Raw genomic sequence first — 15,575 nt, 5'->3', positions numbered from 1 at the left:
TGTGGAAAGGCAACGTCTTCTATGGCAACCTGGGCATCTTCTATGGCTGGTTAATGAACCCGCCCACCAGCCTCCTGTCCCCCACCCCACAGAAACCCCTTCCCCTGTATCCAGAACTAAGTGCAGGGGCCTCATTCACCGTGTATCCCCGGGGCCTAGTGTTCCACCCTGCACAGAGCCAGTGCTCCATGTATTGCCTGTGAGAGCCTCAAATTCCCTCCTCAGAGGCCACTACCTCCCATCTGAGCTGCCATCCTCCCAGGCACTATGTCAGCATCTCTGATAGCTGGTTCCTTCAGACTTCCCCTGCCTGCCAAGGATGGATGAGTTCATACTGCTCACCACAGCACCCCCAGAGCTGAGCGCGTGAACAGGAGGGAGGCTTCCTTGGCTACACACCCGGTGCTCATAGAAAACCACACCTGCGGGGGCCCTGGCCTCCTGTGACACTGCCTTTGGGGCCTCGACTCAGTAACCCCAGGACCTCTCCTCTTTAAAGCCCCTCTACACTCCGCCCAAGAATCAGCACCAGTTTGGGGATGCATCTCTGCTCTTGCCTCTGATCTTGACTCTGGCTGTCCCCCAAAGTCCAGCACACCCTTAAAGGAAGGAGGTGGGGTCCGCAGATGCTCCAGCGCTCAATGTCCATGTGGTCCGCAGCCAAGCTGTTGGGTCCCTTGCTTTGGTCCAAGTCTTACCAGCCAGATCAGGGCAGGCAACATGTAAAGAAAAGGCTGGGCCAAGGAACAGTTGCACTAACTTTATTCCCTCTTCTCACTCACGCACCTGCTGTCCCCCACGAACTCTGTGACCAGACACCGGGGGCCTGGGCACAGCCGTTCTGCCATCGCGGTGAGGGTCACTGTGTCGCAGGCGCTGAGCCCAGCCCCAGCTCCCGCAACTGTGGTTATGGGGCTTGAGGCCACCTGATCTCTCTGGGCACTCACCCGCAGCTGGCCCAAGACCAGGGAACCCAAAGGGAACTGGGGTAGGGACAGGCCCAGATTCTGGACCTGAGGTCTGGCCAAATGGGCTGAATCCAACTGGACAGAGAGACCACCCCCTGAGCTGAACTCCAGCAGGAAGTGGTGAGCCTGAGCCCCCTGCCCACCACCGCCAGCCCCGGGAAGTGGGTCTAACGCTCCAGTCCCCTCATTCCAATATCCAGGGGCTTGTTGTTTTAAAAATAAAAAGGAAATGGAAAAGCTGGTAAAATAAGAACCTCACCCACACTGACACTGCTGAGGTTGCATTATTGCTTCAGACACTCGTGATCTGGCTGGAAAGGAGTTCCCACCCACAGTGGCCCAAGGGGACAAAAGTATTTAGCACCAAGGACACAGGGGTCCTGTCCCCACTGGGATGGGGCCTCCCAGGAGAGGGCTTGGCTGTGCCTACTCACAGCAACAAGACCATTTGACCAGGGCCTGGCCTGCTGTCTGGACGTCTCCTGCCCTAGGAGGGAAGGTATATAAGGACAGGAAGCCCGAGCGCTGAGACAGGGGTTCACCAGCACCCCACACCCATCTCCGGCCTCTGCTTGGCAAAGTCCGGGCTGACAGACCAGCGGCCCGCCTGGCCAGCATTCCCAGGCTTGCTAAGGCTGCAGTAGGGCTTGTGGGTGACAAGGCCACCAGCCCCTAGTGTCAGTGACAGGGATTGTGTAACCCATGGGGGGCCTGGTCTACAGACCATTGCGGGAGATCGACTTTTTTGGGGAAACTGTGAGTCAGCTCTGAAGAGCTGCCAGGCACTGGGACCAGAGGTTAGAAATAGCAAGGCAGAGGGGAAACGGCTTGTCGGGCGGGGGGGCGGGGGGGGGAGTACCCTGAGGACGTCATGGAAGCCCAGAGATAAGGGGTGCGGGAGCGGGAAAGAGCTACAGTAAAGCAGGGCCCTGGGAGGCCCAGCCTTGGGATGGGAGCCACAGAGCTGGGAGCCAGACAGGAAGCCTTCTCTCCCCAGAGGAAGCCTGAGGGGGTGTCTGTAGGCTCTAGCTTGTACCGCTCCTGCTGCACCCCAAACTCAAACAGGCCAGGGCACTGCCCCCTCCACGCCTAGAGAGCGATCAGGTTGTGTGGCTTGCATTATAGACCTTCAAATCACTCGGGCTCCTTGGGCCTGCCCACATCTGTACAGAATAAAGTGCTTCGTTTATTGATGATTAAAATGTGCCCAGCCCCCTGCCCCAGTGCCACGGGCCTCACAAGGAGGTCAGAGAGTTCCGACCCCCTCAGCCCTTGGGCTGATGGGGCCCAGTCCCCCCACTGACCCCTTGGGCTCAGGCCTCTTCCCGCTCCACACATGCTGGGAAGGTGGTGGTGTGGGGGTAGTCATGGGGGTTTTAAGGTGCAAAGAGTATAACAAACAAAACCATATAAACACAATAAGAAAGAGCTTAACTAGGAAACATGTAGCTTATGGAACCTTCCTCACCCTTTTAAAGGCAGGAATAAAGATGTTAAATGACAACAAAGAAGGGTGTCCTAGCAGTGCTGGCCTCATGGGGGCAAGCACTGGGCACAGGCTGGGGTCTCCCCAGGATCCCGCCCCGGCCCTTGGGGCCTGAACATGCAGGCTCCTCCCACTGACAATGCCACAGGTACCCCGCTGCCAGGGCAGAGGCTCAGGAGGGACAAGGATGCTGGACACCAGCCGCGGGCAGGTTGTGGTGGGGTCTGGGGAGAGGATGAGGCCTGGCACTGCCTTCAGGGGGCAGAGACGGACACAGACATACACGTCTCCGCTAGCGTGGGAGACACGGCCAGGGCTGGTGAAGGGCGGAGTGCTCTGCGGACAGCAGCCCCGCCCCTGCCCCACTGGTAGCACCTTGAAACCTTAAAACATTTGCCCAAGTCTCCTCCTTAGGGCCCTGCTCCTGGGGTCCACCCATTTGCAGGGGCTCTTTGACTGTAGCCCTTGGGAACTGGTGTTTCGGGAGCCTGCCTCTCTGCCCACCCAAGGCCTGCCCACAGCACACTGAGGCCCAGGTCGGGGATCCCCGTGCCTGCTGGCAAGGGTATGGGTGGAAATGCAAATGCCTGGGGTCCAGCCCCTGCCTGCCCGACTCCACGTGGCGCAGAGCGGGATCTGCGGTCTTCACACCTTGTCCTTCCCTACCGAACACATTCATGGGCATTCAGTCTCTAGCCCCTGCCTTGGTGTCCACAGCTGTCAGACTGGATCCACGACTCCTCCACGGGGGGGCTGGCATCCCAGCTTCTCCCCAGACCCCCCGGGACAAAGGGGCAAGTTAGGGAACACAGGAGAGGCAGGGCTGAGCTGCTAAGACCCAGGCTCAGCCTGGACAAGCCCTCCGGCTCAGGCCTCAGCAGTGACCAGTTGCACCTGCTCTGCAGGCCCCCCCACCTTCTGCTGTACCTGCTGCCTCCAGCACCCCCCTCGCCTGGAGGGGGGGGCTGCAAATAGTTTCCTTTCTTTTCTTTTTCCTCTACTTCCAAAAAAAAAAAAAAAAAGCAAAGGCTTCAAGGAGTCACTAACAGGGGACCGAGGTGTCCTCAACCAGCTCCGGGGGCCACCAGCCTGCACTCCCAGCAAGGGCCTCAGGCAGAGCATGTCCGGCCACCTCTGGGTGTCGCCACCCTCCCACAAGGAGGCGAGGGCAGCGGGGTCGCTCCTGGAGTGGGCCCCGGGCCCCAGGTCCTGCGTGTGCACGTGGGGGTTAGTTGTTGGCGGTCATCCTCCCGCTGCTGGTTGCAGTGGTGGGGAAGAGCGGAGGCGGGGGCGGCAGGTGCGGCGGGGGCGGCAGGGTCTGGGGCAGCCCCGGGAGCAGGGGCAGCACAGGGGCCTGAGGCTGGGCGGGGGGCAGGCCGGGGGCAGACGGGGGGCCGTCGCTGGCCAGGGGGTGGCTGACGCGGAAGCACTTCTCCTTGTGCGCCTTGAGCATGTTGGAGAAGCGGAAGCGCTGGCCGCAGACGTCACAGGGGTACGGCTTCTCGCCCGTGTGAGTGCGCCGGTGCCGCTTCATGTTGGGCCGGCTGGTGAAGCTCTTCCCGCAGATCTCACAGATGTACGGCTTCTCCCCTGGGGTTTGGAGGTGGGCAGCAGGGTGTCACTGTGCGGCTGCCGCACCCCAGCCCGGGGCCAGCCGCCCTGTGCCCGTGGAAGCACCGTGGGGCTCGGCCCTGGCCCTCTCGGGCCCTCCCCACCCTGGCCCGCGCTGTACCAGCCGCACGGACGCCGGGAGGCGGGGGCAGCCGTACCGGTGTGCGTCTTCATGTGCTCGTCGAAGTACTGCTTCATGTTGAAGTCCTTGCCACACCACTGGCACATGAACTGCTTATGGCCAATGTGGATGCTCATGTGTGACCGCAGCTGGTACTTGTACTGGAAACGCTCGTTGCAGTTCTGAGGGTGGGGTGAGGGGTGAGGCCGGGGCCAGAGCCGAGGCCGCCTTCGGGGAGGGAAGCCCTTGCCCAAGACACACGTCGGGAGGCGCCCCGTCGGGTAAGGTGAGGAGGCCAGGGGCACACAGGGCCCAGATGGGAATGGGGCCCAAAGTGAGGACAGGCCGCAGAGGGAGGGAGACCTCATGCTTAAAGCCGAGGCCTCCCGGCTCTGGAGCAAGGTCTCCAGATCCCCACCTGCAGCTCCACCGCTCATCCCTGCCTGAGAGGCTCCTCTCTCCCCCTCTCCCCCTCTCCAGAAAGCCTGCCCCATGGTTCCAGCCCAGGCAGAATGTGTGTGGCTTGGGTTAAGGGTGGGGTGGTGGCGAGCAGGCTGGTGGGTGACTGACTGGGTAAGGATAAAGGGGAGCCAAGGGCCTCAGATAACAGAGGGGGGGGTCCCTCTCTGAATACTAGACCCTGGGGCAGGGGGAGGAAGGAACTCACCTCGCATCGGAAGGGCTTCTCCCCGGAGTGCTGCAGCGAGTGCACCTTGAGAGACATGCTGCGTTTGAAGGACTTCCCACAGGTCTCGCAGGTGAAGGGCATGTCCTTGGTGTGGGCTACGGGGCGGGCACCATGGCCGTCAACAGCTCTGGGGGACCCCACCTGTCCTGGGGCCTGCCCTCACGGCCTCTGTCCCAGGACCCCTCCCTGGGCTAGGTCTCTGTCTGCTCTGAAGTCTGGTCAGAAGCATGGAGGCCCTTGTGCTTCTTTAGCCTCTGGCCAAAGGCAATAGCCAAGGCTACCTCGATCCCCAAGCTTTGGGGAAAGATGAAAAGATCCCAATGGGACTGGCCTCAGCTCAAATCCTGGCCCAGCCACAGGCTTCCTGCACAGCCTCTATGGGCTTCAGTGTCCTCTTCTATAAAGGCGAGGAGTGGTTGCGCCTCAGCAGTGTCTGGGCTTTACAGGGGACGACACGATAGGGGAGGTGGACGATCTAGGGGGAAGCAACTGGAGACAGTGTCCCCGCAGAACTCAGGGCTGGGGAACCTGAGCCCAGGAAGGATCACCAGTCCTGAGTTACCCAGTATCTCCTGGCCAAGACTCAATACCCCAGGGCCCCAGCTCCCAGTCAGTTCACGCTGGAGGCCCCCAGCGCTGTCTGGTGGAGAAAGGGAGTCAGGCCCAACTTGCCCGCCTGTCTCTTGAGCCCCAGCCCCTGAACAGGCAAGGAAGGAAGGGCTGCAGAGATACCAGACTCTCAGCTAGGCCCACCTAGAGGGAAAGGACAACCGGACAGCCTTGCCCAAGGCAGAGGTACGGCCCAGCACACACCTGGGCCTCTTTATTGTGTCCGGGTATGACCCTGGGGAAAGGGTTGTATTCAGAGAAGCCTGAGCCCTGTGAGGGCCTGAAGGTGAGAAAGAATCAGAGGCACAGCTGTCCTCAAACTGAGACAGGACTTGTGCCAGCGGGATTCTGGTCCCCACCTGCCACCTTGTCCAGGAGCCCTTGTGCAGTGTGCAACCTGCCCAGCTGAACGTGGTGGGCAGCCCTGGCCCCGGGGCCTGTCCCTACCACACCCACCACTGCAACCAGCCTCCCCAGGCCTCCCCACGGGGAGGGGCCCCCTCACCCCTTCACATTGCCCTTGGATGCGAAGTCCTTCCCAGCACACCCGGGGGTGGCCCAGCTCTGTCCTCAGGCTCCATTGCTCACTGGCCCGGACTTACCGACCATGTGCTTGCGCACGTGGGCCATGGTGTAGAACTTCTTCTCGCAGATCTCACACGAGAACTTCTTCTCCGCGTAGCCGTGTACAATCTTATTGTGCTCGTGGAGGGACCAGAGCTTCTTAAAAGCTTTGCCACATGTCACACACTGTGGGGTGAGAGGACCTTAGGCCCTGGGTCCTGAGTCAGGACTATGTGACGAAGTACAAGTCACTGCGCCTCTCTGGGCCTCAGTTTCCTCACCAGACTTGTGCTGGAGAGAAAGCCCTGGATGTCCAAGGCCCAGCCAGTTCTGACGTTCTGGCAGGTGGGGAGGGGGACCCCCCAAACGTTTACTTGCCCACCACCCAGGGCTGCAGCCTAGGCCCTGCTTCATCCTTGAACTAAGTAGGGCCAGCGGTCACCTCTTCTAGGAAGTCCCTCCTTTGTGCTCATTCCAACAAGGCATCTCTCCACAGAGGGGCGACACATAACTGCCTGAAGGGCCACACTGGGTGTGAAGAAGCCCCTCAGAAGACAAGTCCAGAGAGTCAGGGAATTCCCTCTTCTGCCTCCCTCTGCTGGGACCCATTCCCTGATACCGTGGAGATCCCCAAGGAGATAGGTCCCAAAGGGCAGGCGTTGGGGGGAGGGGACTGCAGGCAGTACTAGCTCCCATCAGGCAGTGGGACTTTTGGGGCCACACTTTTCTTCTCTTTCCTTGGACCCTTGTCCTGCCCATCCCTGCAGGACACCCCCAGAAGCCTGAAGGCAAGGCCAGGGCTCAGGCAGAGACGGGTCAGGTTGCCCAGGTCAGAAGGGGCACAAGTGTCTTTCCCCTTCAGGAGGGTAGCTCGGGTGTGTGGCAGGTGGAGGGAATGTCAAAGGGCAGCCCGGCAGGCAGGCATGTGAGAACAGTTACACAGGGTAGGGCAGGAGACCAGGTGACCCCTAGTTAACACTTTCTCCACAGGGCACTGCAATTAGCAATTAGTTCAAGCAATTAGCATCCACCTACCTGCTACCCTCACCTCCCCACCTCCCAGCCAGAAAGTTAAAACCAGCCTGGCTGGCCCTGTGCTGCCTGTACAGAGAGGCCAGGCTGGCAGAGAATCAAGCTGGCCCAAGGCCTGGCAGCCGGCCCATCTTCTCCGCTTGGCCTCAGTAGCCCCTGCTCTTCCCAAATTTCTCATCCAGTCCCTCTTCCCCAGGCCTAGGCCAGGTGGCGCCTCCAAAGCACTGAATGCAAGGGCTTCCTTCTTCCTGCCCAGCTGTCAGATGCTCTACATAAGTCTTTGTAGCAAGTGGAAAATGGCGCCCCCCTCTGGGCAAACCTCTCCTCCCTTCATCTGTGTTTTCATGCCCTGTATAAGCCGAAAAACGCACCGTGGCCCTGCTGGCCTTCTGGCAGCTGTAAGGATTTGCTAAAACACTGACTCATCCCTCCTCAGAGCTGGCTGTTCCCCAGCTTCATGTGCTCAGTCAACTCTCTCCTCTCAGCCTCCCAAGTCCATGATCCCTTGCCCCTCTGGCCAAGGGTACTGTTTGTCCCAACTCTATATGCATATATGATCTTTCCACGTGTCAAAGCCAGGGCTACCTCCCTCCTCCAGGAAGCTCTTCTTGACACTCTTACCAACCTGGGCCCCACCCTCTTGGCTCACGCTGGGCCTGGGCTGGTCCCATCGTGTGTCGGGGGCGGGGGCTAAGTCTGGTCTCCTCAGATTGTTCTGGCAATGCAGGCTGCAGGACCCCAGGTGCCCAGGGCCCAGACTGGCCTGGCCCCGCCTGCTTGGGGTGTGGCCTCAGCTGGGCTCCTGCCCCGCCCGCTCCGTCTACCCCAGGAAGCCCACCTGGATGTTGCGCTCACAATCCGTCTGCCGGTGCAACAGCAGCTCACTCTCCAGCAGGAAACGCTTGCCACACTGGTCACAGATCTGCATGCGGCTGTGGGTCACGTTCATGTGCTTCTCCAGGTACCAGCGGTTGTTGAAGACGCGCGGGCACTTCTGGCATGGGTGGTGCTGCTTCTCCTCCAGCTTCACCTTGGCCCCCAACCCGTCCGTGGTCTGGGCCCCCCGGGCCGGTGCCGCGGCCACTCCCGGCGGGGGCTTTGGCCGCTTCCCGCCACGCTGCCCGGGCTCCTCGGGCTCAGGGGCGGCCCGGCGGCGGGCGCTCTCGCGGGACCGAGTAGCCATGCGCCCGAGGGGCGGGGGGTCCTCCCGGCTGCCCCTGCGCCCCGCTGGCCGCTCCTCCTCCTCGTCGTCCTCCGAGCTCTCCTGGTCCTGCTCGCTGTGTCCTTCCTCGTCGTCCTCCTCATCCTCCTCCTGCTCGCTGTGGCCGTCCTCCTCCTCGTCCTCCTCTTCCCCCTGACTGCCACCTTCCTCCTCCTCTCGTCCTCATAGCCCCCCACTGCCACCCCCTCCTCCTCCTCCTCTTCCTCCTCCTCCTGCGTCCGTCCCCGTCCTAGGTCCCACAAGTGTCTCTGCAGCCCATCCTCCCGGCCCAAAACCATGGTGGCCGGGCCAGTGGCAGCGCCCGGCTTGCCCTCGGGCCCCGTGGACACGTGCAGCGTCTGGTTGTTGAGGTTCACCTCCACGATGATCTGTGACTGCTCCCGGCGGCTGTAGGTGCCAGAACCCCCAAGCTCTTCCTCCAGCTCCTCCCCACCCTCCAGCTTGCACAGACCAGCTGGGGGCCCGCCAGCCTCCTCCACACCACCCTCCTTCTCCTCCTTGAAGAAAGGCTGAGCTGGCCCAAGGGTGGCAGGCACTGTGCCACCTGCAGTCCCTGCCCCGTCCTCCACACGCACGGAGTAGGGGTCAGGGCCCTCACGAGCGTAGATCTTGGGGAGGCCTGGGGCGTCAGCCTCCTGCTTGATGTCACAGTAGTAGGGTGGCGCAGCTGGGGTGCAGCTGGCAGCTGGCTGGGCCAGGGCCACGGTGCTGGCGGGGCCCGGGGGGCCAAGGGAGCGGGCGTCCAGCAACTCCTGGCAGGACGCGGCGATGTCAGCCATCTGCAGCAACGAGGCGGCGCTGAGCACCTCGTGGACGTTGGCCGCGTTGACCAGCAGCTTGGACGTGTAGATGAAGTTGAGTATCTGCTGCAGGCCGCCGGGGGCCAGCGCCTCCAGGGACAGCTCCACACGCTGCAGCTGCTTGTTCTGAGTGAAGAGCGAGTGGAAGAACTGGCTGTAGGCGGCCAGCACACCCTTGTGCGCTGGGAAGACGCTGCGCTGGGGCACCAGCACCAGGTCCACGTCGCAAAGGTCAGGCTGAAAGAGACGCTGCTCGTTCAGACGGCCCATCAAGCAGGCAAAGTGCAGCGCCACGTCCTCCACCAGCGAGAACTCGGCCGCCGGTGAGTCGGTCGTCTTCTCAACCAGCAACTGCGGGGCAGAGGGCACAGGTTAGGTCAAGGCCAGTGGGGCCCACCATCCCAGAGGCTGCCCACCCATCACTCCTGGCTCCATGTTACAGAAAAGGAGCCGAAGCTCAAGCAAGGACGAGGGGGAACGGGGATTCAAGACCAAGGCAGCTGCCCCTCAGAGCTCAAACTCCAATCATGACCTCCTAAGGCCAAAGAGCAGTTAACTTTTCTGGGCCTCCAGCCCTTCAGCTGTGAAACAGGAAGTCATCCAGGGAAGGGAAAGGGAAGAGAGGAAAAGGGACTACTGTGACCAATTGTCCAGCTGTGCCATGGACCTAGGGGTTTCCTGGGATGTGGAACTTTCAGTGCTAAAACGAGGGCCATCATGGGCAAACCATGACGAGGTGGTCACCCCAGCAGGGACACAGACATTCCTTCAGCATTTCCTGAGCCCCACAGATTCTCTCCCCGGCTGTCACTCACACAAATAAAACCAAGCCTGCCCAACCCGACACCTGGAGAAGAGAAGTCAGGCTCACTGACTACCTGGCCTCTGGCTACTGTACTCCTGGGGGCAGCACCTGAGGGAACCCCTTACCTCACCAGCAGTGGGCCTCAAGGCCTGGGCCTGAGGGATGCAGAGGCAGAAACTTCTGTGATATATGTAATCCAGGGCCTGTGACTTCTCCCCACCAAGTCCTGCTGTCCTGCTAGAGGAGGCTGGTGAGAGCCAGCCAGCCCCTCATTACTCGGCCAGAGCTTGGACCAGGCCACGGCCCATGGCCTAACGCCTGGCTGCCAGCAGCTCCCCCTCTCTCAGGGGTTCTGTGGGAGTAGGAGGACACAGGAGGCCCTCAAGGCCTGCCCCAGACCCTTTCCCCCAGACCCCAGGTCAGGTATGGTCCAGGCCCAGAGGCTCTGAGATGACCCCACCTTGGAGACCACACCATCTGGGGCCTCTGCAGCCTCAGGGGAGCCTTTGAAGTCTGATAGGTCGGATTATCAGGCCCTTGGGCCACATCCAGCACCTGTGACTTGCCCACAATAGGGACCAGCTTAATCTGTCCTGGCTCACCACGGAGGCTTCCCTAAAAGGTGGGCAGCACAGGCAGCAGACTGCCCAGTCCTTTGCATGGGTCCGGTGCATAGCACGTGCTCAATTAATATCTGTCGACTCCCTGCCTCCCTACCAACCCCACAGATTCCAGGTTCTAGCCCTCCTCGGACCCTGTCCAGCTGGATCAGAGCATCCTACATTTGAGGACCTTGCCCCATTGCCACAAAGCCATCGGCTTCCCTCCCCCAAGCACCTCCATGGAGGCCCTGGGATGAAACCCCAGTCCCACCTATCCATGGCCCACCCATAACCCCCATGCCAGTCCTTCCACTGGTGGGGCAGCACTGGGTAGGTCTGAAGTGAGCAGAAGGATGTGGGGGCAGGGGTTTCTAGTCTCAACTTCTCAATTACCTGAATGAGAATCTGCCCTGGGCCTCGGGATGGGCCTCAAGGGGCCACCAGGGACAACCTGCTCCCAAACCTACTCTAGGCCCCACCATATACCCCGAGCAGCCCAGGGCAGCACCCACCCACACCCTCCCAGATCCCAGTGTGGCCAGGCTCTTGGCCATGGACACCATCTTCCTCAAGTTCTCCCGCCACACCTCCTGCCCCCCGGCCGAGAAGCCACCCATCTGCCCTTGTCTCAGGGCTGCTGGCCGGTCCAGGACCGATCAATCTAACTGGGATATGGTGCCAAGCTCCTCCCATCTCCCTCCCCTGACTCAGTCTGATTCATCTTCTGGGACCAACTCCTATTGCACAGACGGGGAAACTGAGGCTCAGAATGGGAGGGTCCCACAGTGAGCACTGGCAGAGTCCCTGGCCTCCCAGCTCTGCTAAGGCTACCCTTCCCTGCTGGGCTGGACACGTAGATTTCTTGGGCTTTAATGACTTACAAAGCAAAAAGAGGCATCTGGGGACCCTCCTACCCAGGGGACCAGCTGTGCTTCTTCAGATTCTCTCCCCCAACCTCCGCCCCCCCAGAGCTGCTGCCACCTGCAGGCCAGGAAGGGGTCAGGGTGCAACTTCGGTGGTAACAGGGGTTCCTTAGGGCCTCCAGGGGCCAGATTGCGGCCGAGAATGTGGCTTGGACAAGGTCTGTTGGGGTGGCATCCACCCCAGGCCACTGGGCCACAATCTACCTTGCTCCCCCTTCACAGAATGCCCTCCATGGGGAAAGGGCAACCTTCCCGTGTGCAGGTCCAGGCCCAGGGCCCAGGTGAGGCCTGGCCAGGGCCCTCTGACTTCAGCAGGGGAAGACGGGGAGAGGGGTGCCCCAAAGACTCCATTCACAAGGCAGTACCCCCCGCTAAGCCAGCACCCTCCTCAGCTCTTGAGGGGCCGAGAACTGTGACTGGGCTTCTTTGAGAAGGCGGACGGATGCTGCCTGAGTCTATGACTGGCAGCCCTTCAGCAGGGCACAGCTGCCCCTAGCCCGGCACCTTCCATGCAGGGCCCACCAGCTGTGCCCGCCTCCCCAGCCAGATGTGCCAGTTTCCTGAAGCTGCAGATGCCCCTCCCCATCTGGCTGTACCAGCTGCAACCACACACCCTACCTCCAAGTCCAGGCCAGGCCAGCCTGGCTAAGATGCAGGACGGAGGGAGTCGTCAGGCACTCCTGTTGCCAGGGGGTTTCATGTCCTCAAACCCTCCCCCACAAGCTAGGCTGGGGGAAGGCCAGGTGCCAGGGACACCTGCCCAGGCTGCTCAGCTGGTTCAGAACTTCTACACCTGAGGGGTACCTTGCCTCATGGCCGGGAAGCCACTGGCTCCCCACCCTGCGACAGGACCTCCCTGGAGGTCCCAGGATGAAACCTGGACATCCATCTGCAACCCCCACCCCCCACACGAACCCTTCCACTGCCAGGCAGCAGTGGGTGGGCGCAGTTGGAGCAAGGGGCAGAGGCTCATGACTTCCAGGCTCCTCCTTTTGGGGAGGGGGTGTCTATGCCAGTCTCTTCTGCGCTAAATGCCTCCCTCTTTCCCCAGAGAAACAGGACCAGAGAGGGCGGGAGACTGGCCCAAGGTCACACAGGAGTTCAGACCTGAGCTGCGGGTGTCTCCCTACACACACCCGGCTTGGCCCAGGAGCCCCGAATCCCCAGGCAGGGCGTCTCCAGCGCCCACGTGGCCCAAGGCCCAGGCGGGAATCCGACCTCCCCCTTCCCCCTCCCATCACCCAGTCGGAGGGCGGTGCCATACAGGCTCAGGGCAGCGCCCCCCTCTGCCGGTGCCCAGTAGACTCAGCCACTCGCGTCCAGGCCCCCACCCCAGGAATTTAACCCCCTCCCCGCCGAGGGCCCCACCGGAGCGACGCATTCCAGGCGCGCGGAGACCGAAGAGAAAGGGGTCGGGGAGACCCGGCGAGGGGAAAGATCCCTCTAGCCCCTCCACCCCGAGCCGGCGGGCCGTGCGCTCAGGAGGGCAGAGCGGGCAGGTGGGCGGATAAGCAGGGGGACAGGCAGGGCCTTGCGTACCATGGTGCCGAGGCGCTGGGGGCTCACAGGGCCCCGCGGGATCGCGCTGCCCCCGGCGGCCGGGCCGGGGCCGCTCCATGAAGCGCCGCGCTGGGGGCCGCCCCCGCGCAGGGCCCCGCGACCATGGCCCCCGGGGGCGCGGCCGGGCGGGCGGAGGCGCAGGGCCGCGGCGAGTCCAGCCGCCGAGCAGCTGCGGCCCCAGAGCCTCGGGCGCGGCGGGCGGGGGGCGCGGGGCGCCGATTGGAGCCCGCGCGTCAGCTGGGGCCGCCGTCTGGACGCTTAAAGGGCCAGGCCGCCCAATGTGCCGGCGCGGGGCGCGGACACGCGTGGTGCGCGCCGTCCCGGAGCAGCCGGCTCAGCCTCAGGCCGCTGGGGCCAGTAGCCAGGCCCTGCTGCTCCCGTCCTAGCGGATGGTCTCCGGCCTCACTTTCCCTCCCTGAGCCCCCTTTCCACCGCTAGGAAGTTGGTCCGAGAGTCTAACCTGGGTGCCCTCCAGCTGCGGCACAGAGGCGGGGTCGGATAGGAGGCGGCCCGAGATGGGGACGCAGGGTGCTCCCGCGCCCCAACCAGCTGCAGAAAAGGCTTCCACCTGCTCCCCGGAGCGACCCCATGCCGAGGAACCAAACCTGCACCCTAGCTGCACTCACCAACCCCACTTGGGCTGCTCTGACCTGCGGGTGAGTCTGGGCTCCCCAACCTGCAGAGCCCCTCACTTCTGCCCCAGGGAGGCCCAGCGCTCATCTTGCTCTGTGCTTCCAGGACTTGGTTCTGGTCAACCCACGCCTACCTGGTGGCTTCCTCCGGCTGCACAGGTCCACACGACGCAGGAGATACAAGAACCCAGACCACAGCTGCAGTGAGCAAATCCTTTAAGGTGACTGGCCCAGGACCAAGAAAGGATTAGAGAAGAGGAGTGAGGCCAGACGCAGGGGCTCCACTGTGCCCCCCGCCGAGTGACTGACCCGCTGCTCAGTAGCCTCCCAGCTCAGTCTCTGCTGGGGAGATGCAGCCAGGCCTGCGGAATGCTGCTCTGGCATGGACACCAGTGGGGGCAGGGGGCTGGCTGTGCTGGCAGGAGGCTACAAAGGAATGCTGCCAGGCTGAGCAGGCAGTAGGGTGAGGACCACAGGGTGCTGGGCCTGGCAAGGCCTAGGTGGTGGCTGGGCCACCATTATGGAGAAGGAGCCTCTGTGGGCCTTTCCTGTAGCCATGTCATCAGCCCCACTTCACCCCAAGCTGACTGCTGCCCCATTGACCCCATCCTGGCAGTACGGCACAGTACCCGCATCCCTCCCCACACACATGCACTAAAACGCTTACACACCAGCCCGCGCCCAGCTGTAGCAGCATCCTCTGGGCATGCCGTCTTACTCATGAGTGGACAAGGACTCTGGGGCCTGTTCAGAGTGGCTTGGTCTGGGTGTGCCAAGAGAGAATGGAGCAGAGGCTAAGATCTCAGGCCGGCACCATCCTGTAATCTATCGGTCTGTCCTATAAGATTGCAAAGGCCTCCCCTGAGGTGAGGATGGGAGACCTTCATGACAAGACATGCTGGAGACAGCGAAAAAACACCTCAGGGGTGAAGACAGGGGTGACCAAAGAGTGCCAAGAGGAAGAGGAAGAATGCACAGAGCCAGATGGAGGGTGAGGAGAGCCCCTGGTGGAAAAGGAGATGGGAAGAGAGGGAGGGGCACAGAGAGGGACATGCCCCCAGAGGCAGCCACTGTAGACATCGGCACTTCTGTGGCCATGGTGGGTTCGTAGACAGCTGGCTCAGCTCCCAGAGGTCTCGGGCTGAGGCCAGGCCAGAGTGGCCTACGTGCCTCACTAGCCAGTCAGCTCAGGGCTGCCTTCTGTCTCTTCTTCCCAGCCCACTTCCTCATCTGACTCAGTGGATCCGTGTACCAGCCTGGGAGGTGGCAAGTGGGGGATTGTATACCCTCTGGTTGGATAAGGCCTAGAGCAGGGCAGATCACACAGCTAGGCACTAGCGTCAGGAGCCAGGGAAAGGGGAGGCTGGAGGAGAGTGGTCTCCCTTACAGGCTGGGAGGAGCCTGGCAGAAAGGACTGCAGGGTCTCTCCTGGGCCCACTTCCCAGCCAAGGCTTGGTCAGGGCTGTGGCCAGCGTGACCAAGGTAGGACTGCTGGCCCCTTTGGGATTGGCCTCGACTGTGCCAGTCAAGCCAAAGGAAGGACTGAAGATTGAGTGAAAAAGGAGGAAATGGGAATCTCAGTCTCCATGAAGACCCCAGCCGTTTGCCCTCTTGCTTGTCTGGCCTACAGCCCATCTCTTGGGGGAGCCCCAGGTAGAGCCTGAGCTCTATGAGAGGACTTTGGCACTTGGATCACACTAGAACTGGCAGGAAGGGGCTGTTTGGAGAGCCCAGTCTGGTGGGCTCTACTGGGGCTGCTCAGATCTGAGGCCTAAAAAGTTGAGTGAACATCAACTAAAGCAGAGGAGAGAGGAAGGGCACTGCAGGCAGACAAAGAGCACCTGCAGGAGGCAGGAGGCAGGAGGCAGGAGGCAGATTAGCATCTGCAAGGATCTAGAAGGATTCGATGCAGTGAAGTCCAGATTCTTGTCCATTGGGAGTGCCCATCTGGA

General features: G+C 61.9%; 1 protein-coding gene and 1 long non-coding RNA gene across 2 annotated transcripts; one reads left to right on the top strand and one right to left on the bottom strand.

Annotated features, from left to right (window-relative positions):
• Nucleotides 1-2,130: 2,130 nt before the first annotated feature.
• On the bottom strand, nt 2,131-13,128 carry ZBTB47 (zinc finger and BTB domain containing 47). The gene is given in 7 exon segments (XM_039837427.1): nt 2,131-4,044; nt 4,224-4,368; nt 4,854-4,969; nt 6,086-6,233; nt 7,918-8,484; nt 8,487-9,452; nt 12,971-13,128. Coding segments are annotated over 7 exon segments (2,307 nt in total). The 5' UTR covers nt 12,974-13,128; the 3' UTR covers nt 2,131-3,682.
• On the top strand, nt 12,767-14,231 carry LOC120582215 (uncharacterized). The gene is made up of 3 exons (XR_005647503.1): nt 12,767-12,930; nt 13,430-13,647; nt 13,730-14,231. It is a non-coding gene; the product is annotated as an uncharacterized LOC120582215 (long non-coding RNA).
• The last annotated feature ends 1,344 nt before the right edge of the window (nt 14,232-15,575 follow it).

This window comes from Pteropus medius, unplaced genomic scaffold (genome assembly GCF_902729225.1).
Source record: "Pteropus medius unplaced genomic scaffold, Ma_sr-lr_union100, whole genome shotgun sequence".
Lineage (NCBI taxonomy): Eukaryota > Metazoa > Chordata > Mammalia > Chiroptera > Pteropodidae > Pteropus > Pteropus medius.
This window is presented reverse-complemented; position numbering and strand designations above follow the sequence as displayed.